Raw genomic sequence first — 15756 nt, forward strand, 5'->3', positions numbered from 1 at the left:
ATTTTATGTACAAGCTAGAATTCTATCCATGTCATCCCTAATATTCTGTTGTCTCTTCCGGCTCAAATGCTTGGCATCCAAAAGAGTAATATAGCCACAATACTGCACACCCGTGGATCCTTCTCTGTATCTAAATATAAGCACTGCCATCCAGTTAAGAACAGTGTTATTCTCCTTCTTAAATGGAAATAAATAAATGGCACCTTCTAACGGTTGTGTTAAAGATTTTGTTCTCTGCCCTTCTAAATTAGTTGTTGAATTCTCTACCTAATTGTTATGCATCCCTGCATATGATATTTAGGATTGGACTGGCAAGCGGACGCAAGAAGATCCTCTCTGTGTTTACATTCTTATATCTATATTTTCTATGCGGCCAGTCTACTATTTCTTATGCGAATAAATTCTGTCAAACATACTATTAAAGCTTCTTAATTGGGTGCTAAAACTTCGCAAATGCTTGGTACTAAATTTTCTGGAACTGAAACTGCATAACAGTTTAGATATGGTTTCCCTCTTGCCTTTTCATTTGCCAATGAGTTGCAAGAGTCAACTTGGCTCCTACTTTCTGTCTTTGGATCACTTACTTCTAATTGTTTAGAAAAGAAACTTGCATGTTGGATCTGAATGGAAATAAGTTTTTAAATATACACCGCAATTAAGCGGCAGACTAATTAGTCTGTGAGATACAATTTCTTTTTTGAAATTTTGTGAGATACTCCCTCCATCCGGGAAAAGTTGTCCCCAGCTCAGTTCATTTCTAATTTTGCAAAAAAAACCTTCTGATTTTAAATCTCGTGCTAATCCCCCCTCACCTCTGCTTCTTCCTCCTTCGACCACGGCTGGACCAAGCGGCCGTCGGCAGCCGCCGTAGAAACAGCGGGCGCCCACCTGTGCCGCCACCCACCTGCGCCGCCACCCACCTGCTCCCCTGCCCCGCCGGCCACCTGCGCCGCCGCCCACCTGTGCCGCCGCCCACCAGCGTCGCTGCCCCGCCGCCCACCTGCGGCTGCTCCTCCAAGGCGACCACTTCGACGGGCGCCTCCTCCTCATCGCCCTCCTCGCATCCCTGACTAGTTCCTCGCACTCGCGGCAACCCCAGCCGCCGCTGCCAACCCCGGCCGTGCTGCTCCTTCTCTGCTCGTGCGCCCGTGCGGCTGCTTCTCCCCTGCCGCCGGAGGAGCTCTGCCCGTGCTGCCGCCGCTGCTGCTCCTCTTCCCGTGCTGCTGATGTTCCTCTTCCTCTGATCCAAGTGACTGTGCTGTGCTGCTGCTGATCAGAACAATTTTGCTTCTCTGCACTCTGAAAGAAGGTACTCCGTCAGAGTACTGTTCCTGAAAATTAGTGAGGTTGATTTACTGTTAACTGAATCATGACAATGCCAATCATGGAGTAAATTCAGTTGTTAACTTAAAATTCATGGAGTACATTAATTTTAATACAAAAACTGCTGCTGATCATTGTCAAAAAAAATTCATGGATTGCTGTTAACTGAAATTTAGTGAAAGAAACTGCTGCTGATCATTGTCAAAAAAAAATCATGGATTGCTGTTAACTGAAATTTAGTGAAAGAAACTGCTGCTGATCATTGTCAAAAAAAAATCATGGATTGCTGTTAACTGAAATTTAGTGAAAGAAACTGCTGCTGATCATTGTCAAAAAAAAATCATGGATTGCTGTTAACTGAAATTTAGTGAAAGAAACTGCTGCTGATCATGGATTACTGTTAATTAAAAATAGAGCATCTAGCTTGTCTTATCATGGTGACGAGAACTGCTGCTGATCAGTGATTGTTTATTTTTAGTAGATAAAGTTTATCTTCAGTAAACAATGCCCAACTTTCTTCTCGGTACATCAAGTTTGTTTTCAGTAAATGTAGAGCTATTGCTAAAGGAACAACCATTAGAAAGAAGAAATGTAGAGCTATTTTCAGTAAATGATCTGTTTTGTTACTAGGAGTAGTCCTTATCAGAATAATTGTGAGCAAAAATGGGAGTAGTGCTCTAGATGGACCAGCACCACTATCCTACAGTTTAGTCTATTCAGTCAATATCCAGTGGAGTAGCAACCAACAGAAGATCATGTCACACAAATTCAAGTTTGTACATGTACAGTGGAGTAAACAGTAGATGCACAAAATTTAAGTTGCTGTACAGTGAAGTTTAAGTGAACAATCTTAGTTACATTTTGATTTTTGCGGGCAATTCGATGGATGGCTCGCTCACCTATTTGGACCACAGGGAACAACTTCTATCTATACATGGTCATGCAACAGAACAACTGAGAGAGGGAGCTGAAATCAGTGCAAGAGCAGCATAGGTGAGTGCAAGAGTAACGAAGTCAGGACATGGTGATATACTCCCAGTCTCTAGATAAATACAGTAACAAAGTCAAGAATATATTGAGCCATCAGTCAGTCTATGTAAATGCATATTCCAGCATGGTCATATAGCAGCACCACTTTATATAGCAGCAGAACTTAAATGATTCCTAGATGCACTAGTAATCATTTTGTTTAAAACTTAACAAGGTTCAGTAACAATTGAAACAACAGCTTCTGAAAACGGAGAGACAAGATGTAGGGTTTTTAGCTGCTGCCGGAACACAAAGTCTACAAATGCTGAAGTTGTCAGTATAAATCATTCAGAGTAGATGATGCAAGCAATCAACATTCAGTTTTGACCAAAACCGAGATGTAAAAGATGTTACTCCACACATTCAGTGTCATACAATTACAGAGCTGTTACTCCAACACACATAGCAGCACCGCATGCCTACTCCAGTGCAAATTTGGGAAAATGGCATTTGTGACTACTCCAGTGCTACAATCAGATTACTTTTTTCAGTGGAGAACACAACAGACATCACACCAAAGACTATTTTTTCAGTAAACACAACAGACATCAACACTAACACTGTAATGGAATGGGGGAAACAGTAGTGTTAGACCGTGGACTCGGTCTCCTCCACCTTCCCACGATCGAGCACACGATCGGCTCCACGACTCCTGTCTCGTTGCGCTGGCAACCTATATGTACCCCCACCCTTTGTACTTGAGACTCAACGAAAGCATCGTATCAAATTTCAAGTAGAACTGAATTGACCACATGCAGGAGGGGATGGAGCTGCGCGGGGGAGCGGTGGAGATGGGCACTGTGCTGACCATCGGTGGGACAGCGGCGCCAGCAATGTGAATTGGTCGACGGCGTAACCTTTAGTTAACAACAACTACTGTCAAAAATAATTCAGTGAATACAGTAATCTTCTTCTACTCTTACTACTCCTGTCAATATTGGCATTGGGGGCATAACCTTTAGTCAACAACAACTACTCCCAACTCTGAATTTTGACAGTAAGAATAAGAATGAAAATTCAGTGAGTAATTTAGATTACAGAATAAGAATAAGAACAAGGGCTTGAGGATGTTCCTCTGAATTTTGCTGTGTCGTGTTTCTTTAAGGAATGGCCATGCAGCAGAAGAACTGAGAGAGGGAGTATATGACTTCTCTCAATAAAATTCAATTAAATTATGGAGCTGAATCTGACCTCCAGCTCTACAAACTGAAAATTATGGAGCTGAAAATTATAGAGGCTGTCTCATACAGTAAAATTCAGTGAAATTTTACAAACTGAAAATTATGGAACTGGTTCTGATTTCCAATTCAGACTCGAGACACCACAGGCACCAAAATTGAGCAGGGAGCAGCGAGACCATTAAATTTAGCTAGACAAGATTTCATAGGAGAGAGCCTGTAGGGGTGTGCTCTGCACGTACCCTATGAAGAGGAGAGAGCCGCCTTCATATCCGCCGGAAAAGGAAAGGTGAGATTTTGCTCTTCCCAATTTGAAATTTTGCCGGTGGCTCCAACACCTACATCGAGGCGCTGGTGGAGGCCGACGGCGCCTTCCGCGCCGCCCACGACTGCCTCTTCCTCAGGCTGTACGCCGCGCCGGGGATGCTGGAGTGGTACACATTCGGCCTCGTCGCGGGCAGTGATAGGGAAAGGTGAGTATTTTAGGGAACAAATCGACGGGCAGGGATGGAGGGAGCGGTGGAGCTGCGGGTCACGCTGGCGCGGCGTGGTGGAGCTGCGGGTCGCGGCGGAGGGGCGTGGTGGAGCTGCGGGTCGCGGCGGCGCGGCGTGGTGGAGCTGCGCGGTGTCGCGGGGGAGCGGTGGAGCTGCACGAGCGGAGCTGTCGAAGGGGATGATGGACTGCGGGTTCGGTCGGAGTTGCTTCGAGGGGTTTTTTGCAAAAACTTCATGGGGACAACTTTTCCCGGACGGAGGGAATACATTTTAACTTGCAGTGCTTCTTTATTTTTCTCACCTTCATTATTTGATGAAAAATTATGTTATTTTATTTTTGCCGGGCCATACATTAAGCTATATACTCCCTCTGTAAACTAATATAAGAGCGTTTACATCACTATTTTAGTAATCCAAATGCTCTTATATTAGATTATGAAGGGAGTAAATGTTTAGTTTCTTATTTTTGTTATTCCTTATGGGTGGTACAAATGGCAAAGTGGCGGCCTTTCTTTTACATGGGTTTCTAATACGACCAGTTCAGCAACGACTCAACTGGCATTTTGATGTTTGTGGCTATAATTTCCGAAATTAAAGTTTACAAACAAATATATTTCTACTGCATTTGTCAACAGGTTTGGGGAAGATGTGCGTGCAATGGTACTTATAGTTATTTCTACTTAAAGACCAATGCGGTCTCTTCCATGCACTTAGTCACTTTTTGTTTCCAATATATAAATCAAGTTTATAAACGAGTAACGATCAGGTTCGTGGAAAAGGTGTGTAGAATCCTCGCCTACAGCTTTGCCTGCTTAAGCAAATCTATATCAGATTTCCTTATGCCCAGTTTTCTTCTTATGTCCAGTATCTGGCTTCAGTGTACAACCATGAGCCTTTTCTTCTTATGCACAAAAGGAAAAAAATCATTGAAGATTTTACCATGAAAAAAATTGAGAGCTATGTATTCTTGCGCACTCATAGATCATATTTTCATCTGTTGTTTAATACTCCCTCCATTCCATAATGTAGTGCGTCCACGCTTTTCGTGATTTAACTTTGACCATACATTTAACCAACATGGGCGACTGCAGCAGGAGCATCACAGATACCTTTGAATTTGTATTAGGAAGAAGTTTTCAAAGGATAAGTCTTCAGTAAAATGATTTATGTATTATTGGTCTAATTTATGGTCAAGGTTAAATCTCGAAAAGCGTGAGCGCACTACATTATGGAATGGAGGGAGTACCTTATTTTGACACCCCCACCCAAGCCATCAGCACATGATCCAGGATTGTGATCGTATGATTGTAATTTTCACGTCTATGGCGGGGGATGCAGGTTCAATAGAGTACTATTTCCAATGGTTATGAGCATATCCTAATTAATCAGATATATCTTTTGGCTGCATCAGATTGGAGCTTTGGTTTTGTAATCCACCTTCCTTCCATTATGAAGGCATAATATTTTCTTATCACGTCATACTGCACTACAAATGGTTAAAACCCGCTGCCGGTTAGAGAAACAAAAATAATGGTGCAAATTTCAGATAGGCATAGTTCTTCATCACTGTGCATTTTACTGGTCTAAGAGTTGGAGCAAAATTTAATGGCCTTGGTTTGGCTCGAATGCATACTTCTTTTGGCAAATGTCAAGTAGCAGTGTCTGTTCTCTAGCTATGCTGCACTATCTAAGACTTCTCTATCTGGCTAGACTTCTCTTTTCTTCTCAGGAAGTGAACTCAGGCTAGAGGCTTCGTTGGTGGTTGCACTCTTCGGAGCGTCTTCATGCACTTCATAGATGTGAAGAAGAATTTCAAAAGTTATAATATCCTCATAGGAACACAACTGTATGAAATAAACAGTTGGTTCACACTTCTTGAAACAGGGTAACTTCGGAATATGCAGATTGATCTTACATATTTAGAGATTACCATACTTTCAAGCAAGTTATATACGCTCGAGTAGTTGCTTATTTCGACCAAAGTAAAACTTATGATTATTTTATCATTCATGGTTCTGTCAAGTCTGTATCATTTATCTTGAACAAATTGAAGGAGCAAATTCTCATGGACAAAATCAGGGTAAATCCATTAACAGAACTACTACAAATAACGTAAGCAAATTACAAATACAGATGCCTGTGAGATGATAGGGAGGTGGAAATTGTGCTTGTGAAAGAGACTAAATGATGCCTCAGTCAATGAACCGTATGATGTTTTGAACATTATGAAGTTGGGGCTTTAAAATCCTTCAAATTTCTGAATAGCTTGTTTTTTAACTGGTAGCTTGTTACATTTTCATTTTTGATCTGTTATTTAGGGATGTTTGTTTTCTTTGCTACCTGGTCTCTTTTACTCATGTAGAGGTACTCCCTTAGATCTCATAGGTTTTCATGTTTTGTTAAGCTTGGATATGAATTGCAACAGGCCTCCTTTTCTGATGCTTGTGTTGTGGTCCTTTTTGTTTTATCAAGTGGGAACTTACAAGCATTTTAAACCTCAGTACAAGTAGAGTGATTCATGTAAAACAAATTGTTTTGTCTATCCGGATGGTTTGGGGGAGAAGCACGTCTGTTGTTGGTATTTTAATGAATGCGTGGTAATTCTCGCGTTAGATTCTACTCCCTCCGTTCTTAAATATAAATCCTTTTAAAGATTTTAATATGGACTGCATATGGACATATTTTAGAGTGTAGATTCACTCATTTTGCTCCGTAGGTAGTTGTTCATATTGAAATCTGTAAAAAGACTTGTATTTAGAAACGAAGGGAGGGAGTAGTATACTGTTATGCTGCATGGGCCATGACCATCCGGTTTGTCGGTACACACATGTTTTTTTCATCAATACAGCCCGGTGTACAAGGCAGGCTTTCCGAATCCTTCCAACTCTGCTACGTATTATATACATGGATCAAGGAAAGCCTGACTCTCGGGACGTGGCACCGTGCGGCGGCAGCAGCGAGCCCGAGCCCGAGCCCGCGTTGGAGATCCCTGCAGGTCGCCTATGGTGGAGGTGTTTCTGTGCACGCACGACAGGCTCGATCTGGCGGTGAGGATGGCATGTCATTTCCTACCGCTGGTCAGTAATGGTTGCGGTTGGTCCTCTCCTTGTCGACGCGCGCTTTGCGCACCGCCGCCTGGATCTGCCGCTCGTGCTCCTTGAGCATCTCGTCCATGTTCCCTCCCGGCGGCACCAGCGGGCCGGAGTAGTTCATCCTCCGGTTCCGCCCTCCGTAACCCTGATGAATCACAAACACACCATCAGCGCGTGTCAAAGAATGCGTCGCGCTGCAGCAGCAGCAGCAAAATTAGACAGATACTCACAGGCACAGCTGAAGGGGCGTCCCTCGTGGGCATGGCGGTGTCTTTGTTGGCAGGGACGGGCCTGTCAAGCGCATTGGCGGGCTCGGCGACGTCGAGGCGGTTGTACTTGGAGTTGGTGTTCCTGGCCGCCGACGAGCTCGGGTGCAGGTCGGTGCCCCGGGACGTGGCGTAGGACCTCTGCGACGTCAGGTGCGCGGCGTGGTTCGACACCCTGACGGAGCTGGTCGTTCGCTGGACCCCGCGGCCGCGCTGGTCGTCTTTCCTGTACCACGTCGACCCGAACTGCCCGGCGTTCTGCATCGTCGACAGCTGCCCGGCGACTGCCCGCGGCTCCATGCGGAATCCCGACACGCTGTCCTCCAGCGTGCTGTAGTGGTGGCTGCTGCTCTTCGGGTTGTTACGCACCCGCCTCCTCTGCAAACATAAATAAATTATTATTATGTTATTACTGTATTATGTAGTGTGTGTGTATGTATGTATGTATGGACATTGAGTTCGTGCCTGATGTGGTAAAGTGGTCATATTGAGGCCAGATTTACAACCTAGAGATTGAGTTTGAGGATGAGAGCCGGTTCGCCGAGGCAACTACCGTGACTGAGGTTGATATGCACGAGGGTGATGACGGCGCGGGAGCTAAGGAGAATCCGGTCGCTGATCCTGGACGAGAGTTGTCCAAGGGACTGGGGTCTGTTGCTCAGACGACCGGGGACGGGACGGCTCCACCCTCCTCGGTGCCTTTGACCACTCTGAGGTTTGGGTCTCTCGAGCCTGCTTCTGCACCTCCGAGACTGTGGAGTGAGCGGGTGGAGTCTTTTGAGGCTTTTGAGCACACGTTACCCACTTTGGATTTTGAGGATGCTTCGTGTCTCGTCCTTGGGACTTCGCCGACCTCAGTCAGGGGAGAGGAGGAGGAGGCTCCTACCCATGTTGTTGTTCCTTCTCAGACTGAGGGTCCGGCCGTGGAGGTTTTTCATTCGGGAGGGGGTCTGGGGATGGTGTTCTCGGCTCCCTCTTCTTCTGTTGCGAGGACGGAGCTGCAGGTGGTGGTTCCGAGTTCTGAAGGGGGCTCGGGGCAGGTGACCTCGGCGCCCTCTTCTCCTTTCGCGCCGGACGAGGTATCCGCGATGGAGGCTTTATCTTCGGGAGGGGGTCCGGGGCAGGTGGCCTCGGCACCCTCTTCTCCTTTCGCTAGGACGGACCTGCAGGCGGCAGGTCCGGTCCATGGAGGGGGCTCGGGGCAGGTGGTCTCGGGGCCCTCTTCTCCCTCGGTGTCTAGGGTGGCCGGCCCTCTGTTGGCGCCGGTGAGCACCTCTTGCCGGCGGGCTGGGGTGGATGGGGAGCTTGGGCAGGCGGCCCATGCTACCCCATCAACCGACTCGGTGCCGTTTCCCTGCCGTGGGGACCGGCTGAGTGTTCGGGGTGAGGCAGGAGGTCCCTCCCCGGGCAACTTCACTCGGGAGGAGGTGATAGCGTTTGGCGGGATTCCGGGCCCGGTTTCTGAGGGGCGACGGTTGAGCTGCCGTCTTCAAGACCATCCGGAGGTGGACGATATGCAGCAGCGGTGCGCCATGAGGGTGACCAAGCTTCGTGACGTTGAAGTCACTACTGGTATGTCGATTAATACTTCTAAGTCCATCTTGCATTTTTCGAACGATGAGATTGTTGATAATGCAAACCAATTAGGGATTTCACTAGGTAGTAATGATGGTAAAATTTCAAATTCCGTTAATGATTTACTGGATTTAGAGGCCGAGAGGGCTTTAGATATGATTCGTAACTTAGCAGCCATCAAACCCATGAATGATTCCGATATTGATGCTTTGGGGGTCCGGGTGCTGGATAATTTTTGTGCGAATCTTGCTAATCCCCTCTCTGAACCTGAGGAGGAGGAGGAGAGTGTCGAGATTGCTGTAGTAAGACCTCCTGAGCCTGGTTGTGAGGACCGGCTGGAGAGTAAGATCAGTCCTAATCGCAAATGGAAGCGGAAGATCTACCCGACGTCCGCAGTGCGTAGGAGTGCCAGGATCCGTACGGCTAAAAAATTCCATGACGAGATATGAAAGGAATCTTTTGGAATAGCAGAGGTCTCAAGGACTTGGCTAAAAAAAGGTTTCTTGCAGAAGCGTCTATCGAGCATAGATTGGACTTTATTGCTTTATCGGAAACTGGTAGAGATAATTTCTCGCTACAATTTCTCAATACTTTATCGGGTGGTATTGATTTCGACTGGCACTGTCTGCCGCCGCGAGGAAGATCGGGTGGGATCTTACTCGGTGTTAGATGCGAGTCTCTCGAAGTCCGAAGTGTGGTCATGGGAGATTTTGCTGTTAAGTTTAGGGTGCGGTCGAAGGCTGATGGATTTGATTGGGCTCTGGTGGCGGTTTATGGTGCTGCACGGCCAGAATTCAAACCGGATTTCTTGGCTGATCTAGTTAGGGTTTGCGGATCTGAGCAGCTCCCAATCCTGGTAGGGGGGACGTTAACATCATTAGGAGGCGTGGTGAGAAGAATAATGATAACTTTGACGGGAGATGGTCGTTCATGTTTAACACTATCATTGAAAGCTTGGATCTGAGAGAGATTGAGCTTTCGGGTAGGAAGTTCACATGGGCTAACGTAATGCCAAATCCAACGTTTGAAAAGTTGGATCGTGTACTGGCAAGTGTCGAATGGGAACAGAAGTTTCCCTTTGTAACAGTTCAGGCTCTCTCTCGTGGTATTTCTGACCACACGCCTTTATTTCCTGACTCTGGTGAGGCCTCCCACCTGGGCAACAAAAACTTATTCTCGTTCGAGCTTGCTTGGTTTGAAAGAGAAGGCTTCCTTGATCTCGTAGCCAGAGAGTGGGCTAAGGATGCAGGAGGTAGGACTGCGCTTGAGCGCTGGCAGAATAAGATTAGGCACCTGAGAAGTTTCCTACGTGGGTGGGCTAAGCATCTTAGTGGGATTTATAAGGTTGAAAAGGAACGGCTCCTTACCCTTATTCAGTCCTTAGATGTAAAAGCAGAAACCACGGTTCTGTCAGCCGCAGAGCTTCATGCCAAGCTTGACGCAGAGATGAGGCTGAAAGAACTTCTTCGTGAAGAAGAATTAAAGTGGGCTCTGCGGGCCAAGGTACGAAGAGTTGTCCAGGGGGACGCGAACAATCAATTCTTCCACATGATCGCCAATGGCAAACACAGGAAGAAGAGGATCTTTCAGCTTGAACAAGATGAGGGAACGATTATCGGCCAGGAGAACCTAAAGTTATACATTACTGAGTATTACAAGCAGTTGTTTGGACCCCCAGAGGATAACTGTGTGTCTCTGGATGAGTTTAGGGTTGAGGATGTGCCTCAACTTACTGCTGTTGAGAATGATATTTTAGCGCTCCTTTTTCTGAAAAGGAGGTGTTCGAGGCCATTTCGCAGATGAAAAATAATAAGGCTCCCGGCCCGGATGGATTCCCGGCTGAGTTTTATAAGAAGTGCTGGCATATTATTAAAGGGGACCTGTTGCCGATGTTCCATGATTTGTTCTCGGGACAACTTCAGCTTTTTCAGCTAAATTTTGGTACGATAACCCTGCTTCCTAAGAAAACAGAGGCTGTGAGAATCGAGCAATTCAGGCCCATCTGTCTTCTCAATGTTAGTTTCAAAAATTTTACCAAGGTCGGGACGATTAGGCTCACACAGATTGCGCATGCTGTGGTGCAGCCTACTCAAACTGCTTCCATGTCGGACAGGAACATCCTTGAAGGGGTTGTGGTCCTTCATGAAACACTCTATGAGATTCACACGAAAAAACTTGACGGAGTTATTTTCAAGGTGGATTTCGAGAAGGCGTACGATAAAGTCAAATGGCCGTTCCTTCAACAGGCCTTACACATGAAGAGTTTTGATGAAGCTTGGCGACGCCAGGTAGAATCTTTCACGCAAAAAGGGAGTGTTGGAATTAAAGTGAATGACGATATAGGTCATTATTTCCAGACACACAAAGGCCTGAGACAAGGTGATCCCATGTCTCCCATCTTGTTCAACATTGTGGTTGATATGTTGGCGATCCTGATAGGTAGGGCAAAGGAGGCCGGTCAGGTGGGTGGCTTGGTGCCTCATCTAGTTGATGGTGGTGTGTCCATCCTGCAGTACGCTGATGATACAATCTTCTTTATGGAGCACGACTTGGCAAAAGCGAGAAATATGAAGTTGGTGTTATGCTTATTTGAACAATTGACTGGATTGAAGATTAACTTTCATAAAAGCGAGTTGTTCTGCTTTGGTAGAGCCAAGGACGAACAAGAGGCTTATAGGCAATTGTTTGGATGTGAATTGGGGGCTTTACCTTTTACGTACCTAGGTATACCCATTCACCATCGTAAGCTAACAAACAGAGAGTGAAAGTGCATCGAGAATCGGTTTGAAAAGAAACTGAGTTGCTGGAAAGGAAAACTCATGTCTTATGGAGGCCGATTGATTCTTATTAATTCGGTGCTCACGAGTATGCCTATGTTTCTCTTATTCTTTTTTGAAGTCCCAGTTGGGGTTAGGAAAAGGCTGGACTTCTATCGATCCCGATTCTTCTGGCAGAGTGATGAACTTAAGAGAAAATACCGACTCGTCAAATGGGATATCATCTGTCGACCAAAGGACCAGGGGGCCTTGGTATTGAGAATCTTGAAGTCAAGAACAGATGTCTTCTCAGTAAGTGGCTGTATAAGTTGTCAGTTGAGACTGAGGCAACGTGGACGCAGATTCTCCGTAGTAAGTATCTGCAGTCCAAGACTTTGTCCCAGGTGACAGTGAGACCAATTGATTCGCCGTTTTGGAAGGGGCTTATGAGAGTCAAAACTGCCTTCTTTAATCGAACAAAGTTTATTCTCGGTAATGGCAACACCACTCGCTTCTGGGAGGATACGTGGCTTGGTGAAACGCCGTTGGCGCTCCAGTATCCGTCCATGTATCGTATTGTTCAGCGTCGTGATTCTCTTGTTGCAACGATTATGCAGTCCATTCCCCTTAATATTCAGTTTCGGAGGGTGCTTGTGGGCGAACGATGGGAAGCATGGCTTCATTTGGTGAGTAGACTGATGGAGGTTCAGCTAGCTCATCAGCCCGATCAGTTGTGTTGGAAGCTTACTAGGTCTGGAGAGTTCACAGTCAAGTCGATGTATATCGATGTCATTAACTCTAGTATTATTCCTAGTTCTGAACATGTTTGAAAAGTCAAAGTTCCTTTGAAGATTAAAGTGTTTATGTGGTTTGTGCATAAACAAGTAATTTTAACAAAGGATAATTTGGTTAAGCGCAACTGGACAGGATCTACTAGGTGTAGTTTTTGTGATCGGGACGAGACTATCGAGCACCTCTTTTTTGATTGCCCGTTGGCAAGAGTTTTGTGGCGCACTGTGGAAATTGCCTTTAGTATTACTCCTCTGAATTCGGTCAGTGCATTATTTGGAACGTGGCTTGTTGGGATAGAGTCCGAAACAGTTAGACACATTCGTGTAGGAGCATGCGCATTGTTATGGGCAATTTGGAACTGCAGAAATGATTTGGCTTTTAACAGAACAACAACTATTCATTTTTTGCAGGTTTTATTCCGGGCTACCGCGCTGATCCGTATGTGGTCCTTACTCACTTCGACGGAGGCCAGGGAGCGTTTGGTTACTGGATCTGTCCGGTGGGAGATGGTAGCGCGGGATATCTTCAACCGGTTTGGATGGCGGTCATGTAATAGGATAGGCGATTAGTTTACCTATCTTTTGTTTTGCCAGCCGGTTGTGGCTTTTTGGGCCTTTTGTTCTTGGGGTTGTGGCTCTGTATGAGCCTGCCGTTTTTTATTTGTTTCAAGACATTAAGACCTTGTTGAACCTCTTTTATCTATAAATGTAGCCGTATACATCGTTCTGATGCAGAGGCCGGAGAGTCTTTTTTCAAAAAAAATAATAATAATTTGAGTTCCTTTGACGCGCGCGCACGTCGTGAGACATGAGGGATGGGATGAGATGAGAAGAAATGAAATGAAGTACTAGTACGTACCTGGCTGCCTGCTCCAACGGCGTCTACTGGCTTGGGTTCGTCGTTTCTTCCCGGCTTCACGGACAGGGAGCCCTTACCTGCTATGGTTGCCGCCGCGTTTTGCCTTTCAACAACCAAAAAAAAAAAAGTCAAAGTCACGTCGTAATTAAGGGCGGGAACCGTGGCGATCAATGCGAGTACCTCATGGCCTCCTTGCCGCGGAGCTTGGCGTCGTACTCTTTGCTTGGCGGGTACTTGGGCAAGCTCGACGGGTCACACGCCAACGGCTTGGTTCTGAAGAACTGATGAGATCCCATTTGCATTGCAGCAATGTGTCTGTCAGTCGCTGCAAAATCAGAGTATATAGCATAAAACTACCGGTTTTCAGGCAAGAGTGGGTTCTGTAGAATTTGGGGTTTTTTTCAAAGAAAAACCAAACCTAATTTGTGATAGGTACTCTATTCATGTAAAAAAGAAAGATAAAATGGTTGGTTCTACGGAGCCTTGCCTGAAAACCGGTACAAGTTGATGCTGCTGTGAGCGCGACGCTGGAAGAGAGAGGCTACTTACTTGGCTCTCGAGTGCCGAAGCTGCGGTGCCCCGGTCGGAGGGTTCGATGGCCAGCAGCGTGTCCACGAGGTCCAGCGCCGTGGGAGGGAAGTCCCTGAAGGTCTCGGCCGTCCGGCGCCTGTAGGGTCGCTGCGGCTTAAAGAGGGTCACGTCCGGCAGCTTCGCCTTGGCCCAGTACTCCTCGGACGGCGACCCGCAGAGTTTGAAGATCTTGTGCAGCTGCTCAATCTGCGCACTCACACAAGTGAGATCGAGTTTCATACTACACCACTAGAGAGTAAGTAGAGACCAAAATCAAATTACTACTAAGACGAGCTTAGCTAGGAACCTCGGTCTGTCCGGGCATGATGGGCTTTCCGGCGAGCAGCTCGGCGAGGATGCAGCCGGTGCTCCACAGGTCGACCGCGACCCCGTACTCGGTGGCTCCGAGCAGGAGCTCCGGCGGGCGGTACCACAGCGTGACGACCCTGCTCGTGAGGTGCTGCGTCTTGGCCGGGTCGAAGAAGGTGGCCAGCCCGAAGTCGGCGATCTTGAGCACGCCGTTGTCGTCGATGAGCAAGTTGGACCCCTTGATGTCCCTGTGGAGTACCCCGCGGCCGTGGCAATGGTGGAGCCCGGCCAGGATCTGCCTCATGAAGCACTTGACCTGCGGCTCGGTGAAGCGGAGGCCTGGGGTGGCGGCGAGGCCGGCGAGGTCGTGCTCCATGTACTCGAAGACGAGGTAGAGGCTGTGGGAGAGGCGTGACGTGACGATGCCCTCCAGCTTGATCACGTTGGGGTGGTCAAGCCGGCGCAGGATGTGGATCTCCCTCGCCATGAACCGCACGCTCTCCGGGTCCATGTTGACGAAGCGCACCCGCTTCAGCGCCACGATCTTGCCGCTCTGCAGGTCGCGCGCCATGTACACGTTGCTGTACGTGCCCTGCCCGATCTTGTCCAACCTCTCGAAGGTGTCGGCACGGCGGGGCAGCCACCCGTGGACCACCTCCCCGGCCACGGAGGTTAGCCAGGACGGCCAGCCGGCGATCACGTGCTCGCCGGAGAACCCCTGGGGCACGCCCTGCGGGATGGGGTCCGCTGCATCATGGTCGCCGGTGTCCACGGTGGGCCGCCGGTGGTGCGTGAGCCCGGCTGTGCTGTACGACTTGTTGAGAGAGGCGACGACGAGCACCGGAGCCTTCTTCTCGGGCGCGGTGGTAGGCTGCGCCTTGGGCTTGACGCTGGACTCGGACCTGCTGATGACGGCGTGCACGACCGGCGCGACGACCGCAGAATCCTCCTTGGCGGTGAGAGTGATGAGCTGCTTCAGGGATTGGCTGGGCGCCTTCTGCAGCCGCAACCTGTCCGGCACCGGCACCGGCACGTGTTCCTCCTCGACAACCTGCTCCTTGGAGCAAAGGCTGCCCATGATTGAGACGCCGTTCCGCCGGCCGGAGCCGGCTCCCCGTTTCTCCCCGACCGCCGGAACGCGCCTCAACAGCCGAGAGGACCGCGCGCGGCGGGGAAGACAGGCACGCGCCCGCAACAACCAGAGGTGTAGCTAGCTAGGCGGGGTACGGTCCTCCAAGAAGCGGTGGTCGTGGGAGCACGAATTTTGTAACGTGCATGCCACCCATCTCTACTACCCAACCCATACTTTTGATTTTCAAATTACAACATGTTTGAAACAGACAATCATATTTATTTTTTATTTTCATCTGGTTGACATGCCGTCCACTATATCAAATACTTCTTCGGTCCCAAAATAAGTGACTCAACTTTAATACTATGTTAAAGTTGAGACACTTATTATTGCAATACTACGGGGATTGTTAAGGTCGCCAGAGGGGAGGTCTCTGAGACG

At 47.8% G+C, this 15756-nt stretch overlaps 1 protein-coding gene across 8 annotated transcripts; it reads right to left on the reverse strand.

The window, feature by feature from the left end:
* Positions 1-614: 614 nt before the first annotated feature.
* LOC109766427 (probable serine/threonine-protein kinase At1g54610) lies at positions 615-15553 on the reverse strand. 8 transcript variants are annotated; one of them, XM_073501364.1, is made up of 10 exons: positions 14242-15553; positions 13914-14141; positions 13545-13645; positions 13365-13467; positions 7348-7761; positions 3773-7262; positions 3102-3209; positions 2912-3025; positions 2182-2290; positions 615-1299 (listed from the first exon to the last, which is right to left on the reverse strand). In XM_073501364.1, exons 1-6 carry the CDS (start codon positions 15319-15321, stop codon positions 7104-7106), a joined length of 2085 nt encoding a protein of 694 aa, XP_073357465.1. In that variant the 5' UTR covers positions 15322-15553; the 3' UTR covers positions 615-1299; positions 2182-2290; positions 2912-3025; positions 3102-3209; positions 3773-7103. The 8 variants fall into 8 exon arrangements, with proteins under 8 accessions (XP_073357465.1, XP_045085830.1, XP_045085834.1 ...); XM_045229895.2 differs by lacking the exon at positions 2912-3025 and having other exon boundaries at positions 615-1331; positions 2223-2290; XM_045229899.2 differs by lacking the exon at positions 2912-3025.
* Between the last annotated feature and the right edge of the window lie 203 nt (positions 15554-15756).

This window comes from Aegilops tauschii, chromosome 6 (assembly GCF_002575655.3).
Source record: "Aegilops tauschii subsp. strangulata cultivar AL8/78 chromosome 6, Aet v6.0, whole genome shotgun sequence".
NCBI classification, from domain to species: Eukaryota; Viridiplantae; Streptophyta; class Magnoliopsida; order Poales; family Poaceae; genus Aegilops; species Aegilops tauschii.